The sequence below is a fragment of the Manis javanica genome, chromosome 11, assembly GCF_040802235.1.
Source record: "Manis javanica isolate MJ-LG chromosome 11, MJ_LKY, whole genome shotgun sequence".
NCBI lineage: Eukaryota > Metazoa > Chordata > Mammalia > Pholidota > Manidae > Manis > Manis javanica.
In genome coordinates, this window is record NC_133166.1 from 96,987,515 (window position 1) to 97,007,246 (window position 19,732).

At 36.8% G+C, this 19,732-nt stretch overlaps 2 protein-coding genes across 6 annotated transcripts in view; one reads left to right on the forward strand and one right to left on the reverse strand.

The window, feature by feature from the left end:
* Window positions 1-7,386, reverse strand: part of INTS7 (integrator complex subunit 7) — an 84,957-nt gene extending 77,571 nt beyond the window's left edge. For both annotated transcript variants that reach the window (XR_012122863.1, XM_037015274.2), the window contains exons 1-2: window positions 7,166-7,386; window positions 410-539 (exon numbers count right to left, since the gene is read on the reverse strand). Coding sequence is in view for 1 of the 2 variants with exons in the window: in XM_037015274.2 (XP_036871169.1) it covers window positions 410-539; window positions 7,166-7,259 (224 nt within the window). In the remaining variant the exon portion in view is untranslated. The remainder of the gene's footprint in view (window positions 1-409; window positions 540-7,165) is intronic.
* A 187-nt stretch (window positions 7,387-7,573) lies between these two features.
* The window catches only part of DTL (denticleless E3 ubiquitin protein ligase homolog), a 132,623-nt gene continuing 120,464 nt past the window's right edge, over window positions 7,574-19,732 (forward strand). For all 4 annotated transcript variants that reach the window (XM_073216968.1, XM_073216967.1, XM_073216969.1 and 1 more), the window contains exons 1-5: window positions 7,574-7,764; window positions 12,476-12,601; window positions 13,386-13,484; window positions 14,480-14,541; window positions 14,629-14,749. In XM_073216968.1, the coding sequence (XP_073073069.1) occupies window positions 7,713-7,764; window positions 12,476-12,601; window positions 13,386-13,484; window positions 14,480-14,541; window positions 14,629-14,749 (460 nt within the window). In that variant the 5' untranslated portion in view covers window positions 7,574-7,712. The remainder of the gene's footprint in view (window positions 7,765-12,475; window positions 12,602-13,385; window positions 13,485-14,479; window positions 14,542-14,628; window positions 14,750-19,732) is intronic.

Here is a 19,732-nt window from a genome sequence, read left to right on the forward strand (position 1 = left end):
GACAAACTGGTGGGGGACAAAAAGAAATAGGTATTTATTACATGTTTCAGGCACTTCACAGTAACATGTAATCTCATGTTATAAAATAAGCTACCAAATTACATCGGAAACTTGTTTAAATAATTTGTACAAAGCCAGATATTTCTAAAATATAAAACATTATATTAAGGTTGTCTTAACTTGATTTATTCTGTTCGCTAAAGAAAGTACTCTGACTTACACTCTTCATTTCTGCTTAAAATGTCATTACATCTCACACCAAAAGAATTGTAAACTGCCATGTGCACCCACTAAAATGGTAACTAACCATGTGGAAGTCCTAAAAGGCAAAAAGAATAAAGACTAGAATATAAAACAAAGAAGAATGAACAAAGCACTTTATGACACTGAGGCTTTTAAAAAGACTTACCCAACTCTGAAAACATCAGCTAACTTTAGGAATGCAGAATTGATGAGAATAGGGAATGGATACTTCTGAAAGAGCCTGGGAAAGCGAACCACTGCTTCGCACTGTTCACCAAGTTTGCCAGATCTTAGACCTATGAAAAGCATAAAAATAGAGTAACAGCTTACAAATTTGTTAGTATAGTTAAGGCGAATATAGCAAATACTAACACATTATCGTATAGTAAAATGATCACAGTAAAATGACTATATTGCACAGTCAAATTATCGGTGCAATACAGTGACAATCATTCTTAACAATTAGGTAAAATACAATTGTAACTCATTACTTTTATTAAAAGTAAAAATGGCATATAAAATCATAATTTAGTAAATTGCCACTTTTAGATATAAAATAATGAAAAAGAAACTATTTTTTTTAAGGTTAAGTTGATCAATATTCAGGGCCATAAAATAAATCTTAACAAATTTAAAAGGATGGGTATCATATTATGTGTGTTCTCTGACCATAATGGAATTAAGTTAGAAATCAATGAGAAAATATCCAGACAATTCCCAAATATTTGGAAATTAACACAATTATAAAAAACTCATGGGTGAGAGAATAAATCAGAAGGGAAATTAGAAAAATATCTTGAACTAAATGAAAATGAAAGCACAATCTGTGGGATGCAGCTTGCTAACTTAATTCTTCAAGAAACTAGAAATTTAAAGAAATTTAATTTAACATTAAATGCACATTGTATTAGGAAAGAAAGTTCTCAAATCAATGATCTAACATCCAATGATCATTTCACAATGGTTTACTTAGTGTGGAAAGGATACTCTTTTAAACGAATGGTGTTCTGGAACAACTGGACAGCCATAGGCAAAAAAAGAGAAAACCTCAATCCTTAATTTGCACCATATACAAAAATGAACTCAAAATGAACCACAGACCTAAATAAAGAGCTAAAATTGTAGATCATATAAAAGAAAATATAAAGTCTTTATGAGCTTGTGTTAAGCAAATAATTCTTAGATGAACCACAAAAAGCACAAACCACAACTAAAAAATGATAAAATGATCTCCATCAAAATTAAAAACTTCTGCTCTTCAGAAGTTGAGAGAATGGAAAGACAAGTCAAATACTGGAAGAAAATATTTACAGAACACTTATCTGAAGAAGGACTCCATCCATACTTCTTATACCTCAACAATAAGACAACCTGGTTTTTTTTAATGGGCAAGATTTTAAGAGAAATCTCATCAAAGAGGACAAATAGATGGCAAATACATGATGGCTCCATGTTGCCAGTCATTAGGGAAGTGTAACTTAAAAACCACAATAAGATACCACTACCCATCAACTAGAATGGCCAAAGATTTTAAGACTGACAATAACAAGTGCTGATGAAGCTATGGAGCAATGATAACTCTCATACATCACTGGTAGGAATGGAAAATTGTACAGTTATTTGGGAAACAGTTTGGCCATTTCTTATAAAGGCAAATATACACTTACTATTCACTCAGCAATCTACTTCTAAATATTTATCCAAAGGAACTGAAAACTTATGTCTATACAAAGATCTAAATGCAAATGTTCCAGCAGCTGTATCTGTAAGAGCCCCAAACTGGAAACAACCCAAAAGTCCACCAACTGGTGAATTGGTGAATAAATAAATTGTGGTGTATGTGTAACAATGGACTGCTGCTTAGCAACAAACAGGAACCAATTATCGATACATGCAACAATCTGGGTGGATCTCAAAATCTTTAGTCAAAGTCAGACCCCAAATACTGTAATACTACAGGGCTCCTTTTTTGAGACATTCTGGAAAAGGCAAAACAACAGAAAACAGATTAGTGGTTGCCAGGAGCTGGAGAGAGGGGACTGACGGCAAAAGGGAGTGGGGAAAGTTTTTGGGGTGAGGGAAATGTTCTGTCTAGACTCTGGTAGTAATTTCATGACTGCATACATTTGGTGACTTTTATTATATACAAATTAGATCTCAATATATCTGATTTTAAAAAAAAGAATTAATTCTTCCCATTCAATCCTTTAAAAAGAAACTCATTAAGAATGAATTATATTGATATGGAATTAATATTATCAGTTTCAAATATTTTAGTATTTTACTATTCACAAAATACTGATTATCTGTGCAAGGGTAAGTGCTCTAGAAGATCTCTGTTCAGTAACCTTTGCTCATTGTTAAAAATAACCAAGGAAATGTTTGTCTGAGGCTTTAAATTGGTTGCCACTATGTTTCAATACAAAGCAAAACCACAAAGTAAATCCACACAGGCAATTTCTACAACCTCCTAATGGGTTAAGTTCCTTACTTATTTGCTGCTTGGAAGATATTTCCTCATAGGAAAAAAAATGGCACGTGAGCTGCCAAACAGTGCCTAATTTGGTTGCAACATGCAGGTAGACTAGGGAGAATTAAATCTAATGACCACTTATAACAAAAGTTCCAATGGGAAAATTAATCCAAAATTAATTCAAATTTCTAATTAAGCTATTTAGAATACATTCCTTCTTTGCCTGCTCCCTTCACCCCCCTATCCCCACACCCATATACACCACAAACAAGAACTGGCACTGAAGCTCTCTCTGGGAGTCTCCTTACACACAGAGCTAATAGGGGTATTCTAAGTGACTGGCAGGCGCTCCTGTAGGCTCAAAAGCTGTCCTGAAAGCCTGACTTGAAAAAGGGATCAAAGGACACATAGATGGGGCAGTGAAGGACACAGAGAGGGGCAGGTAAGGAAGGACAAGTCTGAGGATGGAGGAGAGGAACTGAGAAGGAACAGGTGCATGCTCATGCATGTGTTCTGGGGAAGGGGTTGTGGGGAAAATCCACAGTAATTGCATTTTTTTCCCTCCTCTTCTCTTTGCCAGTAGTTGAGTGATACAAAGGATAATGAAGTTCTGTTTGTAATGAATTAACCTTGCCTGGGATGAAAAAGGTAAATTAAGAAGCAGCCCATGTAGAGGGAGTCTCCCCGACAGATAATGATTTGTTTTACTCTCCCTTGAAAAACAGAACCACAAGCCATGTGACATGTTTAAACAGGTTGATTTAAAAATGTACCAAAGGCAATTTTGAATCTGGCCAGAGAAACGTTTTGACTTCTCTACTGTTGTCAAATTTTTTATTTTTGATAAAGTAGATCCTCTTTCCTGTAACAGAACTATCAGATTAAATGAGCTGAATAACAGTAAATTTCTGTCTTATTTTCTCATGTAGGAGCCCCAGGAGAGACGAAATGAGAAGCTAGGCTGGTTCCCATACCTGTCCCTCTTTTGAGGGACAGAAACTATGGTGCAAGAAAACTGGAATGTACATTAGGTCCTATGGTTCAGCCATAATCTTATGCTGGGGACAGAATGGTACCCCCTTCCCACTCTAGATCAATTTCAACCCCAGAATAAGCCAAGAATCAGAAAATAGGTGTTCAGCTCAGCACAATCAGATTGTTCTAAGAGGAATATTCACTTTATTTCTATTACTAGCTACAATCGACCTGAGGAAGTTTGTACTGATCCTAAAACCAAAGATAATAAAAATGCCACTGTAAAATCAGAGATTAGGGATGTGATCTATTTCTACATTTTACTTTTTTATTCTCCCACCAAAGAAACAAAGCTCTTTTCCTTTCAAGCTCAGCCAGAGTGGTATCAGCTTAAAACTTTAAAAAAAAGACAAAACTAACTCTAAATAACCAACCAAAGTGATCTTTAAAAACGTAAACCAATTCACATCAGTCCTCTGCTTAAAGACTTTGAATCAGATTCAAAATACCATCCATTTATTCCTAGAGAGATCAGAAACAAATAGCTTACTGCCATGCTTGCGCAAAAGGCTCAGAACAAAATGCAATGCGTTATAAATATTTAACAGGTTGTAAATGGCAGCATTTCCCAGATTTGTTTCTCAGGACACTAGTGCCACAGATATTTCTTTATAAAGGAGTTCAAGTGTTGCATTAGTATACTTAACTTTCACTGAACAACTCCATATGCATGTCTAACAAACACCTCAAATTCAACAGTTCCACACTGATATGACTTCATCCACTCAGTAAACGGCAATGCATACTTGCAGTAGCTCAGACCAAAAACGTCTAAGTTTTTCGTGACCACTTACTCTCACATTCTCAACTAATTCATTAGTTAAATCTTGCTGGCTCTACCATCAAAATATATCCAAATCTCACCCCTTCACATAGCCTCGGTATACCCACCCTGATCAAAGCCTCTATTTCCCCCCCCCACCGGGATTGTTAACAACTGCCTCCTTACTAGTCTCCCTACTTTCATCCCTAGCCCTCCCTTCAGTCTACTCTCAGCACAGTGGACAGACTCTGCCTTCTCAAAGATAAGTCTGATCATGTCACATCTCTGCTGAAAATCCTCCATGGTTTCCCATCTCAGAATTATAGTCAGTCTTTTCAGTGGCTTGGATTGTCCTACATGAATGGCCTCTGGCTCTCTCTTACCGTCTGTCACTCTGCTCCAAACACAGCATGCAAAGCAAGCTCCTACCTCAGGACTTTTGCACTTGCCATTCCTGTATCTGATCAGTGAGGCCTTTTCTGACTATCCTATATAAATTAAAAAACCAACCCCACCCCCATGCCCAGTTTTCTCCAGCTCTCTTCATGTGTTTCATTTTTCATTATAATATGTCTCACTTTCTGTCACAATATATGCTCACGTTGTCTATTGTGTTTTCTCTGCCCAGAAAACAGGCTCTATAAGGGGAGAGGCATTGCTTTTTTGTTGTTTGCTGTTTCTCTAGTATACAAAGTCATGGGTGTCAGTGTCTGGGTGCGTGTGTGGGTTGGGGGAGAGAGGGAGTGCGAGAGAGGATATGGGGTAAGAATGCCTACTAAAATACTTCAGAAACAGTATTTTTTGGAGTGCACTTGGGGGAACTCCAGTCTAGAAGTTCTGGAACTAAAAGAAAATTGGAACTTGCAGCCTTTTGCCCTTATGACCTTTGGCTCACTAAACAAAATACTTTAAAAGGTAAAGGATGTAATGAGTCAATATTTAAAATACTAAACTATATTCTAATGAAACTTGCTATTTCTGCAATCTGATTTCTTAAAAGCTTTAACAGGTACAGCATGGCAAGGTGAAAAAGAACTTGTTTTGCTCTAGTTGTGTTCAAATTGTCTTTCTGAACCTGAGACTCATCTGGAAAATACTCACCCAGGGCACTGCTGGGTGGACTGAACACAATCACTTTGTATCTAGGACTGACACCTAGCTTACAGTTAATTGCTCAATGGTCATCCATTTATTTCTTACAGACCTGAAATATTTCTATTTCAACTTTTAAGAAAGAAAAATATTTTTTTTTTACCACAATTGCAAATTTCTGGGAATTAAATGATTCTAGATTTCTCATTTCTTTTGAGCCCATTCCTGATTTCTGTTCTACAACTACTGTCCTACCCTGGTTATGTGATGAGGCCACCTGGACCAGAGTAGCAGAAATGTCTTTAGAATTAATTAGTAGTGTTATAACTGGGGAATCTAATAACTAATCTAACTCTCACTGGAGAATAAGGAAGGAATCACCAGAATGGGGAGGAAATGATTTTGTAGTACTTTTTAAAAATTTTATGCTATAATTTTGTATTTCAAAGGGAAAAGGCCCTACAGCTTTGGTAAAAGAAAGCGTAGCTCAACACCATTTTCTTGGCTGATGATGATGCACTAAAGATACAGTAAATTAAAGGAATAGCTTATTGGAGATTGTTTTCAGGTAAAACAAACAAACAAACAAGAGTCCCCAAAAAGAGTGTCCAAGTCAGCGCTGGAAAGTGGCTCAAAGTGGACTTAAAAGACAGATCCTTGTAACCTTTAATTCAGTTCTCAAAATGCATTATACACTGGCTACAATTAATCAGGAACTGTATACCAGGTGGCAATTTAATTCTTGAGTTCTTTACTGACAAGTATTTGTCCTTGCCTCTCTTATCAGTATCTAAAGAAAGGCATTATCCATATACTAAGGCAAAAGGCTTCTCTTGCCATACCATTATATCACCTAATATTTACAACAATCTTGCCAGCTCAGTGGTACTGTACCCACTCTACAGGCAAAAAGGTCAAGGTTAGGTTAAGTGACCTGTCCATGATTAAAAAATAAGCAGAATTAGAATTTAATTCATTCGTTGCAACTCCAAAGCTCCTACTACACCAAGCTGTATAGCCCCTCACCCCTCCACCCTAAGGAAATACAACTCGTGGAATATGTCTGCAGAGAATTAACAGGGGCTATGCTTTTCAGATGGTATTGACTCTACTTAACCTGCCTAGTAACTCGCGGGTAAAGGAGTTACAGAAATCAAATGAGTCGCTATAAAATCAATGCAGGATTATTATTCAGCACTCTATGTGAAGACCTAGCCTCAAGCGAACGTGCTAAAAAATAATTTCACAATTGCAATTTAGCATTTTTAGAAACTGCTTGGAAAATCGGGAGCCTGTGCCCTCAAGTGGTCAAAACGGGACCTTCACTGGAGCTCACTACTCGGCAGCGGCTGAAACGCCAGAACAGCAACGCTACGATTTCCCTGCAACCTCCCGGAGCCGCAGCAGCTCTGAACTCACCAAACTCAGGCGCCCGCCTCCGCCCCCGCCCCGGGAAGCTGTGCGCATGCGCCATCCCGGCCTCTCCCAAGGCTACCACCGCCTGGTGGCGCCACTTCCCCCAACAGCCCTTTAACCACTCAGCCAGCTCTTTCGAGTACCTTTGTCTAATTCCATAAGGGCAGAGTTAGCATCCAGCTCCTGTTCGCCATAGCCGGCATCTGCCAGGAACGACTTAGTTGAGTTTGACGCCATGGCCCAAATAGTTACTCGATTAGCCTATTCAGAAAGATTGCAAACTCTACCCCAGCACCGCCATCTTCTCCAACCACCTTCTCGCGGATTTTTCCTCCGCGCTCTGTCAAGCCGTGTTACGCATGCGCCTTGGCCACCCCGCCGTTCGCCAGCGCGTCTGCGGCCCCCCGCGCAGGCGCTCAGGGAGCTCCTGAACTCTAGGTTCCCGCGGCTGGGAGAAAAGGAGGCGGGGACTCGAAGAGGGAAGTGACCAGACGGCGCCCGGACGCCGCGACGGGAGCCAATCAGGGAGCGTGGCGTCAGTTTGGCGGGGAGTTTGGTGGCCGGGGCTTACAGTGGCGGGAGTTGGAGGCAATTACTAGTCGTGTTCTAAGGGGCGCAAACTGCGATTCTGCTGAACCCGGGGACATTTCTACGGCTTCTCCCTCAGTTGAGCCTTTTCCTCCGGCCCCGATGCTCTTCAATTCGGTGCTCCGTCAGCCCCAGTTCGGCGTCCCGAGAAATGGTGAGTACCGGCCTTTAACCGCTACTTGTTGCTGGCGGGATTCACCTCCCCCGAAACAACGCCTCAGAACGAGGCCGACTCCAGCTCTGTTCCCCAGCCCCTAAAGTACTCCCATTGCCAGAATGAGGTCGTGCTAGCGAAGATTACTGAAGACAGTTGCACTTTCGTGCCCTCTGGACACTTTTAATCATAATCAGGATTTTTTAAATCGTAAACAGGCTGACGGAGGGAGGGAAGTTGAATTAACTGGCTTTTTTTTTTACCGTTTATGTCTGTTGCACATTAACTGGGAAACGCGTGCATTTGTGTGTGTGTGTGGTTCTCAGCAGTTTCGTGAGATCGTGAAGACTCGTAATCATTGATTATTAATTCATTCATTTGCTGTAGAACCTTAGTGGGCCCTACTGTGTGCTTATACACTGCTGAATATAATAGACTGTTAGGGAAATTGTCAGAGAAGACAGAACATCTGCTTCTAGCATGGTCAGGTTTTTTTTTTCCACCTCTACTGCATGTGCATAAAAACTCGAAATTACGGAGTGAAAAGTGCCCAATAACCACATCCCCCCGGATAACCACTGTTAATAGATTGAAGTATATTATTCCAAATGTCTTTCAATGCCAGGAGTAATACATATTGTTATTTACAAAAATGGGAATAAAAGTGTTTTGCTTGCTTTGTTTTTCGGTATAAATTGGAAATACTTCCATGTTAGTACGTAGAAATTCAGCGTACTCAAGTCATGAGGTTCCTTAGGTCAAAACATTGGGTAAGAGTTTTGAGCTTAGGTTTGAGTGTCATCAACCTGAAACTTTCTGATAAGGGGGTTAATACCCAGTCTAGACTTGTACAGAAATGAAATATCATTTATTTAATGAGATGTCCAACTTTTAATGAAACCATGTGGAAAGCAAGCAGAAAGGAATCTGAGAAGGGAACTTTTTATATTTAAGGCACAGATAGATCTTAAGGATATTGAGGAGACTGAGTAGTTGTTCCTCCACTTCCTTGCCCCCAATCTAAAACTTTATACCTGCTTCCCTTAGATAATCTTTTTCATTATATTCTAAATGCCCCTTTCTGTCTCTCCTGGGACCTTGCTTGAGTAACTTCTCTGTCTTGAGTGATAGTATACCACAGTGGTTAAGATCTGTTTTTGGAGTTACCCTGCCTGCGTTTTAATTCCAACTCCACTCCTTAACTGTGTGACTGGGGCAACCTATTTAGCCTCTATTTGTAACAGATCTCCTAATTCTCCAATCTATCTATTTCTTCCCCTCCCTCTCTCATTCACTGCAACTCATTCATTGTTATATATTATGCATTGAACTTACTGGACCATCTTCTTTCCCCTTACATGTTGGTGTTCCATCCTAAGCCCCTTTTCTCCTATTCATTCCCATGGATGATCACAGCCACAGGAAGGATTTCTGCCACTACTACCCACAACCTTCCATTCCCTATACTTTAGATCCATTGTTATCAAAGCTGTATCAGTATCTTCACCCAGATAGTCAGTCCCACAAGCATCTCAAACTCAAATACACAAAACCAAGCTCACTTTTCCCCCAAAGCTGCTATGTTATGTACTTTAGTGAGTGGTCCTAATAGTTTAAACTAGTCCTCCCAGCCAGAAACCTGAGAGTCAATCAAAATTCCTCCATTTTCCTCAAGATACACGTTGAGAAGATTCCCTTAAAAATCTCTTGATTTTGGATGTGTCCACCATATTTTGGATCTGTTCTGTGCTTACCATTCCATTTCCCTAGGCTGGGCCCTAATACCCTGTTGTCTGAACTTTAAAAAAGTCTCCCAAATGCCCTCTTAGTGTCCCTCTCTCCAGTTTATTTTGTACATTGCTGTCAAGGATCTTTATAAAATAGAAATCTAAAATATATAACCCTTCTGTTTATTTTTAAATTGGTATCCAAAAATTTTAACCATAAGTTTAAACACATGCAAAGGATATAATTTCTGACCATATTGTGAATATTGACATTTTAAAATGAAAATGCTATACCACTTCTTAAAATGTGCCTAAGGGAATATAAATACTATAATGATTTTGTAATCGCATCAATCCTTTTTTAAAACTATGTACAAACTCTTTAACTGCTAGATATTCTACATAGTTGCTTTTTCCTGTATTTCCACTTTAATTCTTCCACAGTATTTATAATTTGATTTTAAGCTTGAAAAGTTATTGTAGTGATCTTTCCATCCTCCTCTGTATAAAAAGCATCAAATACTAATTACTATTATTAATTTTAATTTTACTATTTTACTTAATTTTACTATTTATCATTATTATTATTAAGTGAAAAAAAACAAACACAATATGATTTCATGTACATGTAGAATCTAGAAAACAAAACAAACACATTCATAAACATAGAACAAACTGTTTTCACAGGAGGGTGGGTAGGGGTATGTGGGTAAAATAGATTAGGTGAAGGGGATAAAGGTACAAACTTACCAAAGTATATATATCTTAAATTGATGTTTTCTATGATCATAAGGCTCTATGTGTTAAAAGTTTCTTCTAGATTGAATTATAATTGCTAGTAATATGCAATTGATCAACTAAATGATAACTAATTTTGATAAATATTAAGCCAAAAGTAAAGTTTTATTGGAAGTACATCTTTTAAAGAGATGGTGTCAGTGTTTAAAATGCCTTCATTAAAGGAGTTATCCAATTGTCTCTTGTGGGGACCCAAATTTTATACCTTGGCTCAATGCAAGGTGTGAAATTGAGGCATGGAAAATTTCTTTTGAGAAGTGGAAGAAAGGCAGTGATGAAGGAAGAGGGCAGAAAGAGCTTCTTCCTTCACAGACAGATCAGTTTTAGAAATGCACCTATGCAGAAGTTGAGTATCTGGAAACTGATTTTTCTGAAGACTCTCATGTCCTTGGATGCTACATAAAAAATAAGCCCAGGTGCACAAGTTGTACACTGAGGAAAAAATAGGCTTTTCCAAATAAGTATTGTGGGGGGAAGCATAAAAGTTCATGCTGGAAACAGCATAGCACAATAAGGATCCAAAAATAGCTTAAGGTGCCAGTCCATGGCATGTTTTTCATGGAGAATACAGAAATGATGGGATAACAAGAACCTAGTTAAAAGCCACATTAAGTCATTTGTTGGTGTTTGAATATTAGTTTCTGTGATGAGGCAGAGTTCAGGGGGTCACTATTTAATTCTAAAGACTAAGTCTATATTCAGTTCCACCTAAATGTTCAACATTTGGTCCTTTTGAATTCTTGTACTGTAGTCATTGGATTTTTTTTTTTAATCCCAGACCACAAGTGTACATTTAGGTAACTTTACAACAGAGGCTTTTGTTTTTAAATTCATTCTGTAGATGGATATTTGTGAACTCAGCAACATAACTAATCATTGTATTATTTTAGTGGTCTCCAGTGGCTTTATAATAATATCTGACCTTGAAGTAATACCCTCAGGGATAATTACTAAATCTGGATTGAATTTCTTTGCCTACTTCGTTCTGATTCCTTCAGGTTATCTCTATGAACATCCCAAACTAGATTTGTCTGAAGCTATGTCAGGCCCAGATGACTTCTCCAAACAGTATTTTTTATTAAAAGTCACAATTAAAATACCCTAAAATTTGAGCTAGTTTGTTACTTAGAGAACCAAATGTTTTTTAAGCATTGGAGGAAATGATGAAGTTATAGTCTTTTTGAGACAGTCCTCAATACATTATAAACCTCACTGTTTCCTCCCATACTTAATAAGCATTTGGGTCTCTATAACTTTTTTGAATAAATGTTTCTTTTATATATTTAAAACATGTTGACCTACATATCAAATGATACAACAAATCTTGGAGGATGGATTACTACTTAAGACAGTAGGTCAGGTCTCTGACTTAACTTTCCATCCACCCTGAGTTTCTCTCTCTTGTGTATTCTATGGAAGTTTACTCATCTTTCAATACTTTGGTTTGATTTCCCCTCCTGGAAAAACTTTCCTGACCCTATTACTGCTGTTAATTAGTTTGTTAATTAGTCAGTCAACAAATAATTACACTCTATGAGTAAGTACATAATGCTTTAATTTAAAATTGCTGTAATATACTGTAAGATACTATGACTTGTTGCTATTAACATTTTAGAATCCTAGAATTATAGCACTGGAAAGGAAAGAGGAAGTGAAATCAATATTTTTGTGAATATGTTAGTGGCTATAGTAGGCCTATGACATACATACATTATTTCCTTTAACTCTGACAGTTGGATTATGTATGATATGCCAATAACTTGAGAGTTTACAGTAATGTTGATTTTAAAACTCTGAAAATACAAAATTCTAATTGAAGAAAATGGCAGTTTTTCCAGTCATGGTAGTTTTTGTGGTTGTCACCAAGGGTGGAAGGAGGAGCTAATATCTTTTTAATGTGAAAAGGCCACTTGTTTCTTCCAATCTTAAGGGCACTAGCAAGAGTCTCCATTTAAGATGGTAAGCACAAAGGTAAAGCTCACCAGAAGTTGGGAGTGCGCTTTCATTTCTTCCTTAGGACCCCTTGGGAAAACAGCAGAACCTGTATTCGAAGGACCAGGGATAGTGAGTGTATCTGTATTAAGGACATAAAAGGTTTTTAAAACAAATATTTACCTCTGTATTTGTTGCAAGTAGTGAAATGTGATGATGTATTGGAATTCTACAAGGAACTGTGTCTATTTCAGGGTGGTCTTCACATTACCCTCTACAGTCCCTTCTAACTGGTTATCAGTGTAACCCTAATGATGAGCATACTTCTTATGGAGAAACAGGAGTCCCAGTTCCTCCTTTTGGATGCACTTTCTCTTCGGGTAAGAGAATTACTAAGTGAGACTTGATCAGAAATGATCTTTTGTACACTTAGAGGAAAAATATACTGATATGTCTCCCTTTCAAGCAAAAGTAAGTTAAGTTAGATAGTAGAGTTGGTCCACTAACTGTTTTCTCCCAATTTATGAAATACTTTTCTTAATCTCTATGCATAATTATATATTTCCTCTAAAGCATAGGACTGGTATGGCACCTTTTTTTAAACTAACACAGGGAAAGGGGTGCAAAGGTTCAGCCATTGTGGAAACTGTTTTGTCCAGTAGGTACCCCTTTGGGTCTGACTGAATACTGCTTTCTATAATGCATTGGAGAACATAGAACAGAAATAGAAGTACTTGTCCGCTCTGTTGATAGTTTAAGAAAGGAAAAGAAAAGGTTGTGAAAGGGAATTTAAAACTAACAGACTCAGTCTGCTGGTGTTCTGTTATATGCCTTTATTTGCCATTCCCCAGTAGCACTCTTGTTTAATTACCACCCTTAATTCAGCCCTTCCTTAAATAAGAGACTATCTGGAGATAATTTTGGTGGTTTTGAGTCATTTACTAAATTAGATATAATGGCAAATTTTAAGCAATCTTAAATTCAAATTCTCTATCACTATCAAATGCTATTTGAATAGAATCATCTTCCCTCTTTCTAAACAGATGGTTTGTGTTTACCTTGTATCTTTCAATTAATCTATATTAGATTGTTTATATAGCTTTATATTCAGCTTTAAAATTTTGTGTTACTCTTTATATATTTGATTCTTTATTTCTTATTTAGCTCCCAATATGGAGCATATACTAGCAGTTGCCAATGAAGAAGGCTTTGTTAGATTATATAACACAGAATCACAAACCAGTAAAAAGAAGTGCATCAAAGGTAAGTCTTGGTCTAAAATTTTTGTTTTAACATTTTTAATTCATAAAGTCTCAAATAAATTATTATTTCAATACATTCCCAAATATTTTCACTTCTGATAAAGTCTGTTGAAGGACTAGGCTTAAAGTAAATGGTGGATTGTCTGTTAGTAACTTACCGATGGCAGTGCCTTTCCTGAAAGTTAAGAAAAATACATTTGAGGATTCAAAACAGTTCTTCTTTTAAAAAGTTAAATCTTTTACACTTGGGGTTGGGGAAAACATTACTTTAAAATATTATATTGACTAAATTATCTTGCATGTATAAGGTAAAAGTTCTACTGACCTTAAGAAGCTGATTTGGAACTAGTAAGTCAAGTGTTGAAATAACTAAAGTAAAACAGACTATAAATGATGTAGAAGTACTAAGAAAATGCCACAGGTGTCAAAGGGAAAGCTCTCGTGTAGTAAAGAAGGTGAGGAAAATTTTTCATTAAAGATAGGACATTTGAGTTGATATTTAGATCAGTGGAGATGGAATAGGATTCTCCAGGTGGAGGGAAAAGTATTGGTGAAGTCCTGGAAATAGGAAAGCATAGGATATAATAAGGAAATAGGGAGTGATACATGGAATAAGATACATGGAGAACAGTAAGAAATAAACCTTGGAACAGATAAAGGCCAAAGTATTCAAAACCTTGAATGTTAAAATGTTTTAGACTCCAGAGAGCGAGATGAAGATTCTTGAACTAGAGAATGTTTCAGAAAGATTCCATTTTAGAGGATATTACTAGTCAATCCATGGAAAGGAATTTAATATCCAATGGTAGTCCTATGTGGTAATGGAGGGAATGTTTAATGTCTGTGAGGCCACAAATGCCCTTTAGCCCTTTAGCCCATGGACTAGAGGGTGCTGACCCTTATCTTCTCACTACAGCTTTCAAGGTATTTAAACTGTTTATATGGCTGCCACAGAACATAGTTAGACATTTCACATTCACCATTTTCTTTGTTTAGAGTGGATGGCTCACTGGAATGCTGTTTTTGACCTGGCTTGGGTCCCTGGTGAACTTAAACTTGTGAGTGACTTTACTTTTATTTTATTGGGATCTGGGTAAATATTGTTAAAGGGTTGCTTTATTAAATTATGATACCTTTTTTGAAAGGTTACAGCCGCAGGTGATCAAACAGCCAAATTTTGGGATGTAAAAGCTGGTGAGCTGATTGGAACATGCAAAGGTCACCAATGCAGCCTCAAGTCAGTTGCCTTTTCTAAGTTTGAAAAAGGTAAGTTTGTGCCTCCCCTCTTTCATACCCATAACCTCCTTTATGAGGAGGTAATAAGAAGCTGTCATTGTTGCTGCCGCTCCCCTGTCAAAGTTGCTACTTTACCAACATAGATGATTGAAATTCTAATATGACTGAAAAACTCCATGAAATTAAGTTGGGTTTTAGTGCCATTCTTATAGATATTTTCTCCAGCTGGTCTCTGAAAGTCAAACATTTTCAGGTAATTTTTTTCTATAATCTTGCAGATTAGGTAAACATTTATAAACAGCCATAATACCTCTGTTCAACTTTGAGTGTCCTTTGAAGTCAGAACCCTGTACCGGATACTGATTAACTCTATTTGTAAAATAGTTACTTTAACTCTGCTTGTAAAATTTAAATGGGTCAGCGGTTGGGGTGGGAAACCTAATAAATTGGACACAATTCGCTACCTAAAAATTTACTGAGTATTTATTTTAAGTGGCCTAATTCCAAATGTTTTCAATTATTCTTTATTCACAATTCATCTTTCTGTCTTTAATTTATTTCTTGTAACTTATAATGGAGAGGGAATATTTAAAGAGTGATACAGAACAGAACAGTACTGTAGCAGCTAGGGAAAAACTTAGCAGGGGTGTCTGAGTTGAGCTTTTCATTTCTGGTTTTTTGTTTTCTCCTTCATTTGTTTTTACTAAATAATTTTTTTTTACAAATAGATCCACAAACATCCATCTCAAAGAAGTAGATGAATTAACTTGACTTTAATCTTCGAACAACAGAGACAAAAATTAGTATCTCTTTTACCATTAAATATTCTATTTTAAAAGGAATGTTTTCATTTATTCACTTGAGCGCTCAGGAATATTTAACTGAGTTGTTGAGCTGGTTTGGTCTAAAAAAAGGTCAATTTTAATCTACTGTGGTTGCTGTTGAGACTGGAACATTAATGAGGAAATATATGGTATAGTTTCTCTCTGCATAACTTTTCACTAGTTATCTATACTAGCGTAGCACACCCCTGTGTCAGAGTTAACTCTAAGTTTATAAAAATAAGGTCATGAAAATTTACATTACTAAAGGTTAAACTTATTTAAAGGATAACAGAAACCGAAAACACCGTATTTTTTTAGTATCTTTGCGGGATATTTGAAACTCTGTATGTGAAATCTATGTCAATGTGGTCTAGTTAAAAAAGCACAGAGTTATAAATTAAGACAGGTGGCTTTTATTATGGCTTGCAATAGTCCACAGGTGCCTTAGTATGAATTAATTTGTTTGGACACTGCCCCCGAGGCAAAATAGTTTGGTTGGTCAAACACAGATTACATTTTACCCCCTACTCCTTCAGCCAAATGCACTTGTGCAGGGCAAACTTGAAACTATACATTAAAAGTCTGTGTTTTGTTCTGGCTTCTACATCTAAATTCTTGGGCAGTCATCTCCCTGGCCCTTCATTTCCTAATTTAATGAGATTAATACCTATTTTATTTAACTCACAAAAATACTATGAGTATAGAAATGAGGTGAGATGTGAATGCATTAAAAATAAAAATAACCAAGGACAATATAAATGCTTAGTTGTTTTTTTTGTACATAGCACAGTAGAAAAGATCACTGATCCAGTTATTTCAGCCCTACATGGGCAAGGTGCAAATAATCCTAATAGGGCATAGTCATACTAGTGGAATTTTTCTTCCCTAAATATCTACCATCTGAAAACAAGGAAAATTGACTCACAGGTGGGTGTTTTGTATGGCACAGGGGGTGCTAGAACTTCTAGTGGATGATTACAAATGACTGTAAGTGTATTTCTATTTCCTCTCCTACAAACTTACCTGCAAATTTGCACTTTCTCATTCTTCATTCTCCAATTTAAGGCCTATCTTTCTTGCTAGGCCACTGGTTCTCAACCCTGACTGCACATTAGTCACCTAGGGAATTTTTTTTAAAATACCAATTAAATGAGAATCTCTGGGGGTAGGTGAGGCATCTATGTTTTTAAAAGTTTCTCAAGGGATTCCAGTGTGCAGTTAAAGTTGAGAAATATTCTTGATACTGTTCAGGTCCTTAAGCCATCACTTACATCCCACAGCTCCTGAATCATCAAGCTTTCCCTCTCTATTGGCTCTTTCTCCATAGAAAAGACTCAAGCATATCTGTGGCCTGTCCCAAAGAACATCTTATCTTAACTTTGTGTTGTCATGCTATCCTTTATTTCCTTTCTCCTGTAAGTTTATTAAGAGTAAACAAGAGCTGGATAAATTTCCATATCTCAATTTGGTTCAATCTGTTTTCTGCTACCAGCTCTGTTCCTGAAATCAGCCTTTATTCTACTTATTTCACCCTTTCTGGCCATTTACAAAAATTCTTTTCCTCCTTGGAATCTGGGATACCACTCCATCTGGTTCTCAATCTTTCCATTTATTCCTTCATAACTGTTTTTTGTGAACTCTACCCAACTTGAAGTATTGGCATGGTCCAGAATTTGGTATTTGGCCTCCTTTTTCTTTCAGTCTATATACTTTCTCCCTGGGCAATGCCATCTATTTCCTTTTTTTGTATTTTTCTCCACTTGTGTTGAACCATATCATTTTTCTAGCATTAACCTCTCCTGCAAGCACTTTAAGTTTAACATATCCAAAACTGAACTCATGATTTCCCCATGGCAACACCATCTTTCTCCCTCCCCTAATATCATTTCCCTTCAGCCTAAAGAACTTCCCTTAATATTTCTTGTAATGTGAGTCTGGTTGTAATCTATCCTCTTTATTTTCCATTTTCTGCAAATGTTTTTATTTCATCTTCATTCTTGAAGGGTATATTTGTTAGATATAAAATTCTGGGTTGACAATTTTTTTTATTTATTGATGATGTTGTTCCACTACCTTTCATGGCTCTTGTTGAGAACTCTGGTCATTTGAATCATTTCCCTGAAAGTAATGAATTGTTTTTCCTGACTGCTTTGAGGATTTTCTCTCTATCTTTAGTTTTCAGCAGTTTGATGATAATTTGTCTAGGCCTGGTTCCCTTCAAAGTTACCCTGTTTTAGGCCTGCTGAGCTTTTTGAATTTCTAAGTTTACAAATGTATTTCACTAAATTTGGTGAGCTTTCTTCTGTTATTTCTTGAAATATTTTTTTCTGTCCAATTTTCTCTCCTCTCCTGGGATTTCAATTGCTCATATATTAGACTTCTTGAAATTGTCCCATGAATCCTTGAGGCTTTGTTCCTTTTTTCTTGTTGTTGTTACAATTTTCTTATATTTGAGATATTAACATACCATAAAATTCACTCCTTTAAAGCATACCTTTCAATGATTTTTAATGTACATAACAGAGTTTTGCAGCCATCACTACAATTCCAGTTTAGAATATTTTCATCAGCACCCCCAACCCCCCAAAAAAAACCAGAACCCATTAGCAATACTTTCCATCTGCCCCCAGCCCTACTCAACCACTAAACTTCTTTCTGTCTCTATAGATTTGCCTATTCTGAACATTCATATAAATGGAGCCATATATATGTGGTCTTCTATGACTGGCTTCTTTCTCGTAGCATAATGTTCAATCTTATTTTTCTCTCTTCATATTGAATGATTTCTATTGACTGTCTCCAACTTCACCGACTTCTTCCTCTTTTCTCTCCATTCTGCTCTTAAGCCTATCAAATGAATTTTATCATTTCAAAAATTGCTTATTGGTTCTACCATTGCCATTTATTTTTGATAAGTTCTCTGCTGAGATTTCTTTTCATTGATTATGAGTGTCTCTTTCTTTACATCACTTGACATAGTTACATCTACTTCAAACTTTACCTGATAAATCAACATCTGGGTTGTTTTGAGGTTGGCCTCTGTTGATTTCTTTTCCCTTGGGAATGACTCATTTTCCTGGCTTTTTATATGTCAGGTGATTTAGGATTATATATCCTGGCCAGTGTGAATGGTATGTTGGACTCTAGATTCTGTCACATTTGTAAAAGAGTTGATGTTTTTGTTTTAACAGGCAATTAACTCAGACTCAAATTGCAGACTGTCAAATCTGCAGGAGGGCAGTGGGGCAGATCTCAATTAAGTTCTGTAATTTACACCTTAGTTTTAAGCTGCTGTTAGTTTTTCCTTGCATACATGGTTCAGGGGTCAGCTAGAGACTTGCACTAAATATAAACACAGAATTAGGGTTTCCCTTTCTCTGGCTCTCTCCAGAATTCCCACCTCACTGTGGCAGCTCTTCTTACCTGCAGTATCCTTTTCCTAGTTTTTCCAGCTTGAAAGTTGGCAGGTTTTGCTATTGAGGTTTTAGCTACCTGGTACTGATATTGCAGCAGTGACTGCTTTCAAGGTAAAAGCACAAAAAAGCCAGTGACTTAACCCAGGTCAATCACTTGCTTCAGGTATTGACTCCCCTCCAAAAATTGTATGTTTTTATTCAGTCTGTATATAGCCCTCAGGCAGTTGTTTTTACATTTTGTCCAGAGTTTATAGCTAATGCAGGTGGATTGATTTGGTAAATGGTCATCCTTCCATACAGGAGGTGGAATTTTTTTTTAATTTTTAAGATAACATATTACAGACAAATTGAAGTTCTTTTATGTTCCCTTCTGTAATCCTTTTGTTCTCCTTCCTTCCCCAGAGGCAACCCCTTTCACAAATTTTGTATGAATCTGGTCCATATTTTTATACTAAGACAGCTTGGAGGTTTGAAGTATGTGCTCTAGATTCATACTACCAAGAATACCTTTACAAGCTACTTATTCTCTCTGTTCCTTAGTTTTCTCATCTTAAAAAGGAATAATACCCACCTAAATGGGATGATAACAAGTATTGAGATAATTTATATTAAGTACGTAGGATAGTGTCTAGCACTTCATAAACCGTAAATTTTGGTATTTGGTTTTTTATCATTATTGTTGCTAAATGTTATGATTTAGAATATTTTATGGAGTTTTAAGAAAATTGAGACTGAGGGATTATTCTATAGAGTTTTTGTCCAACATAAGCATT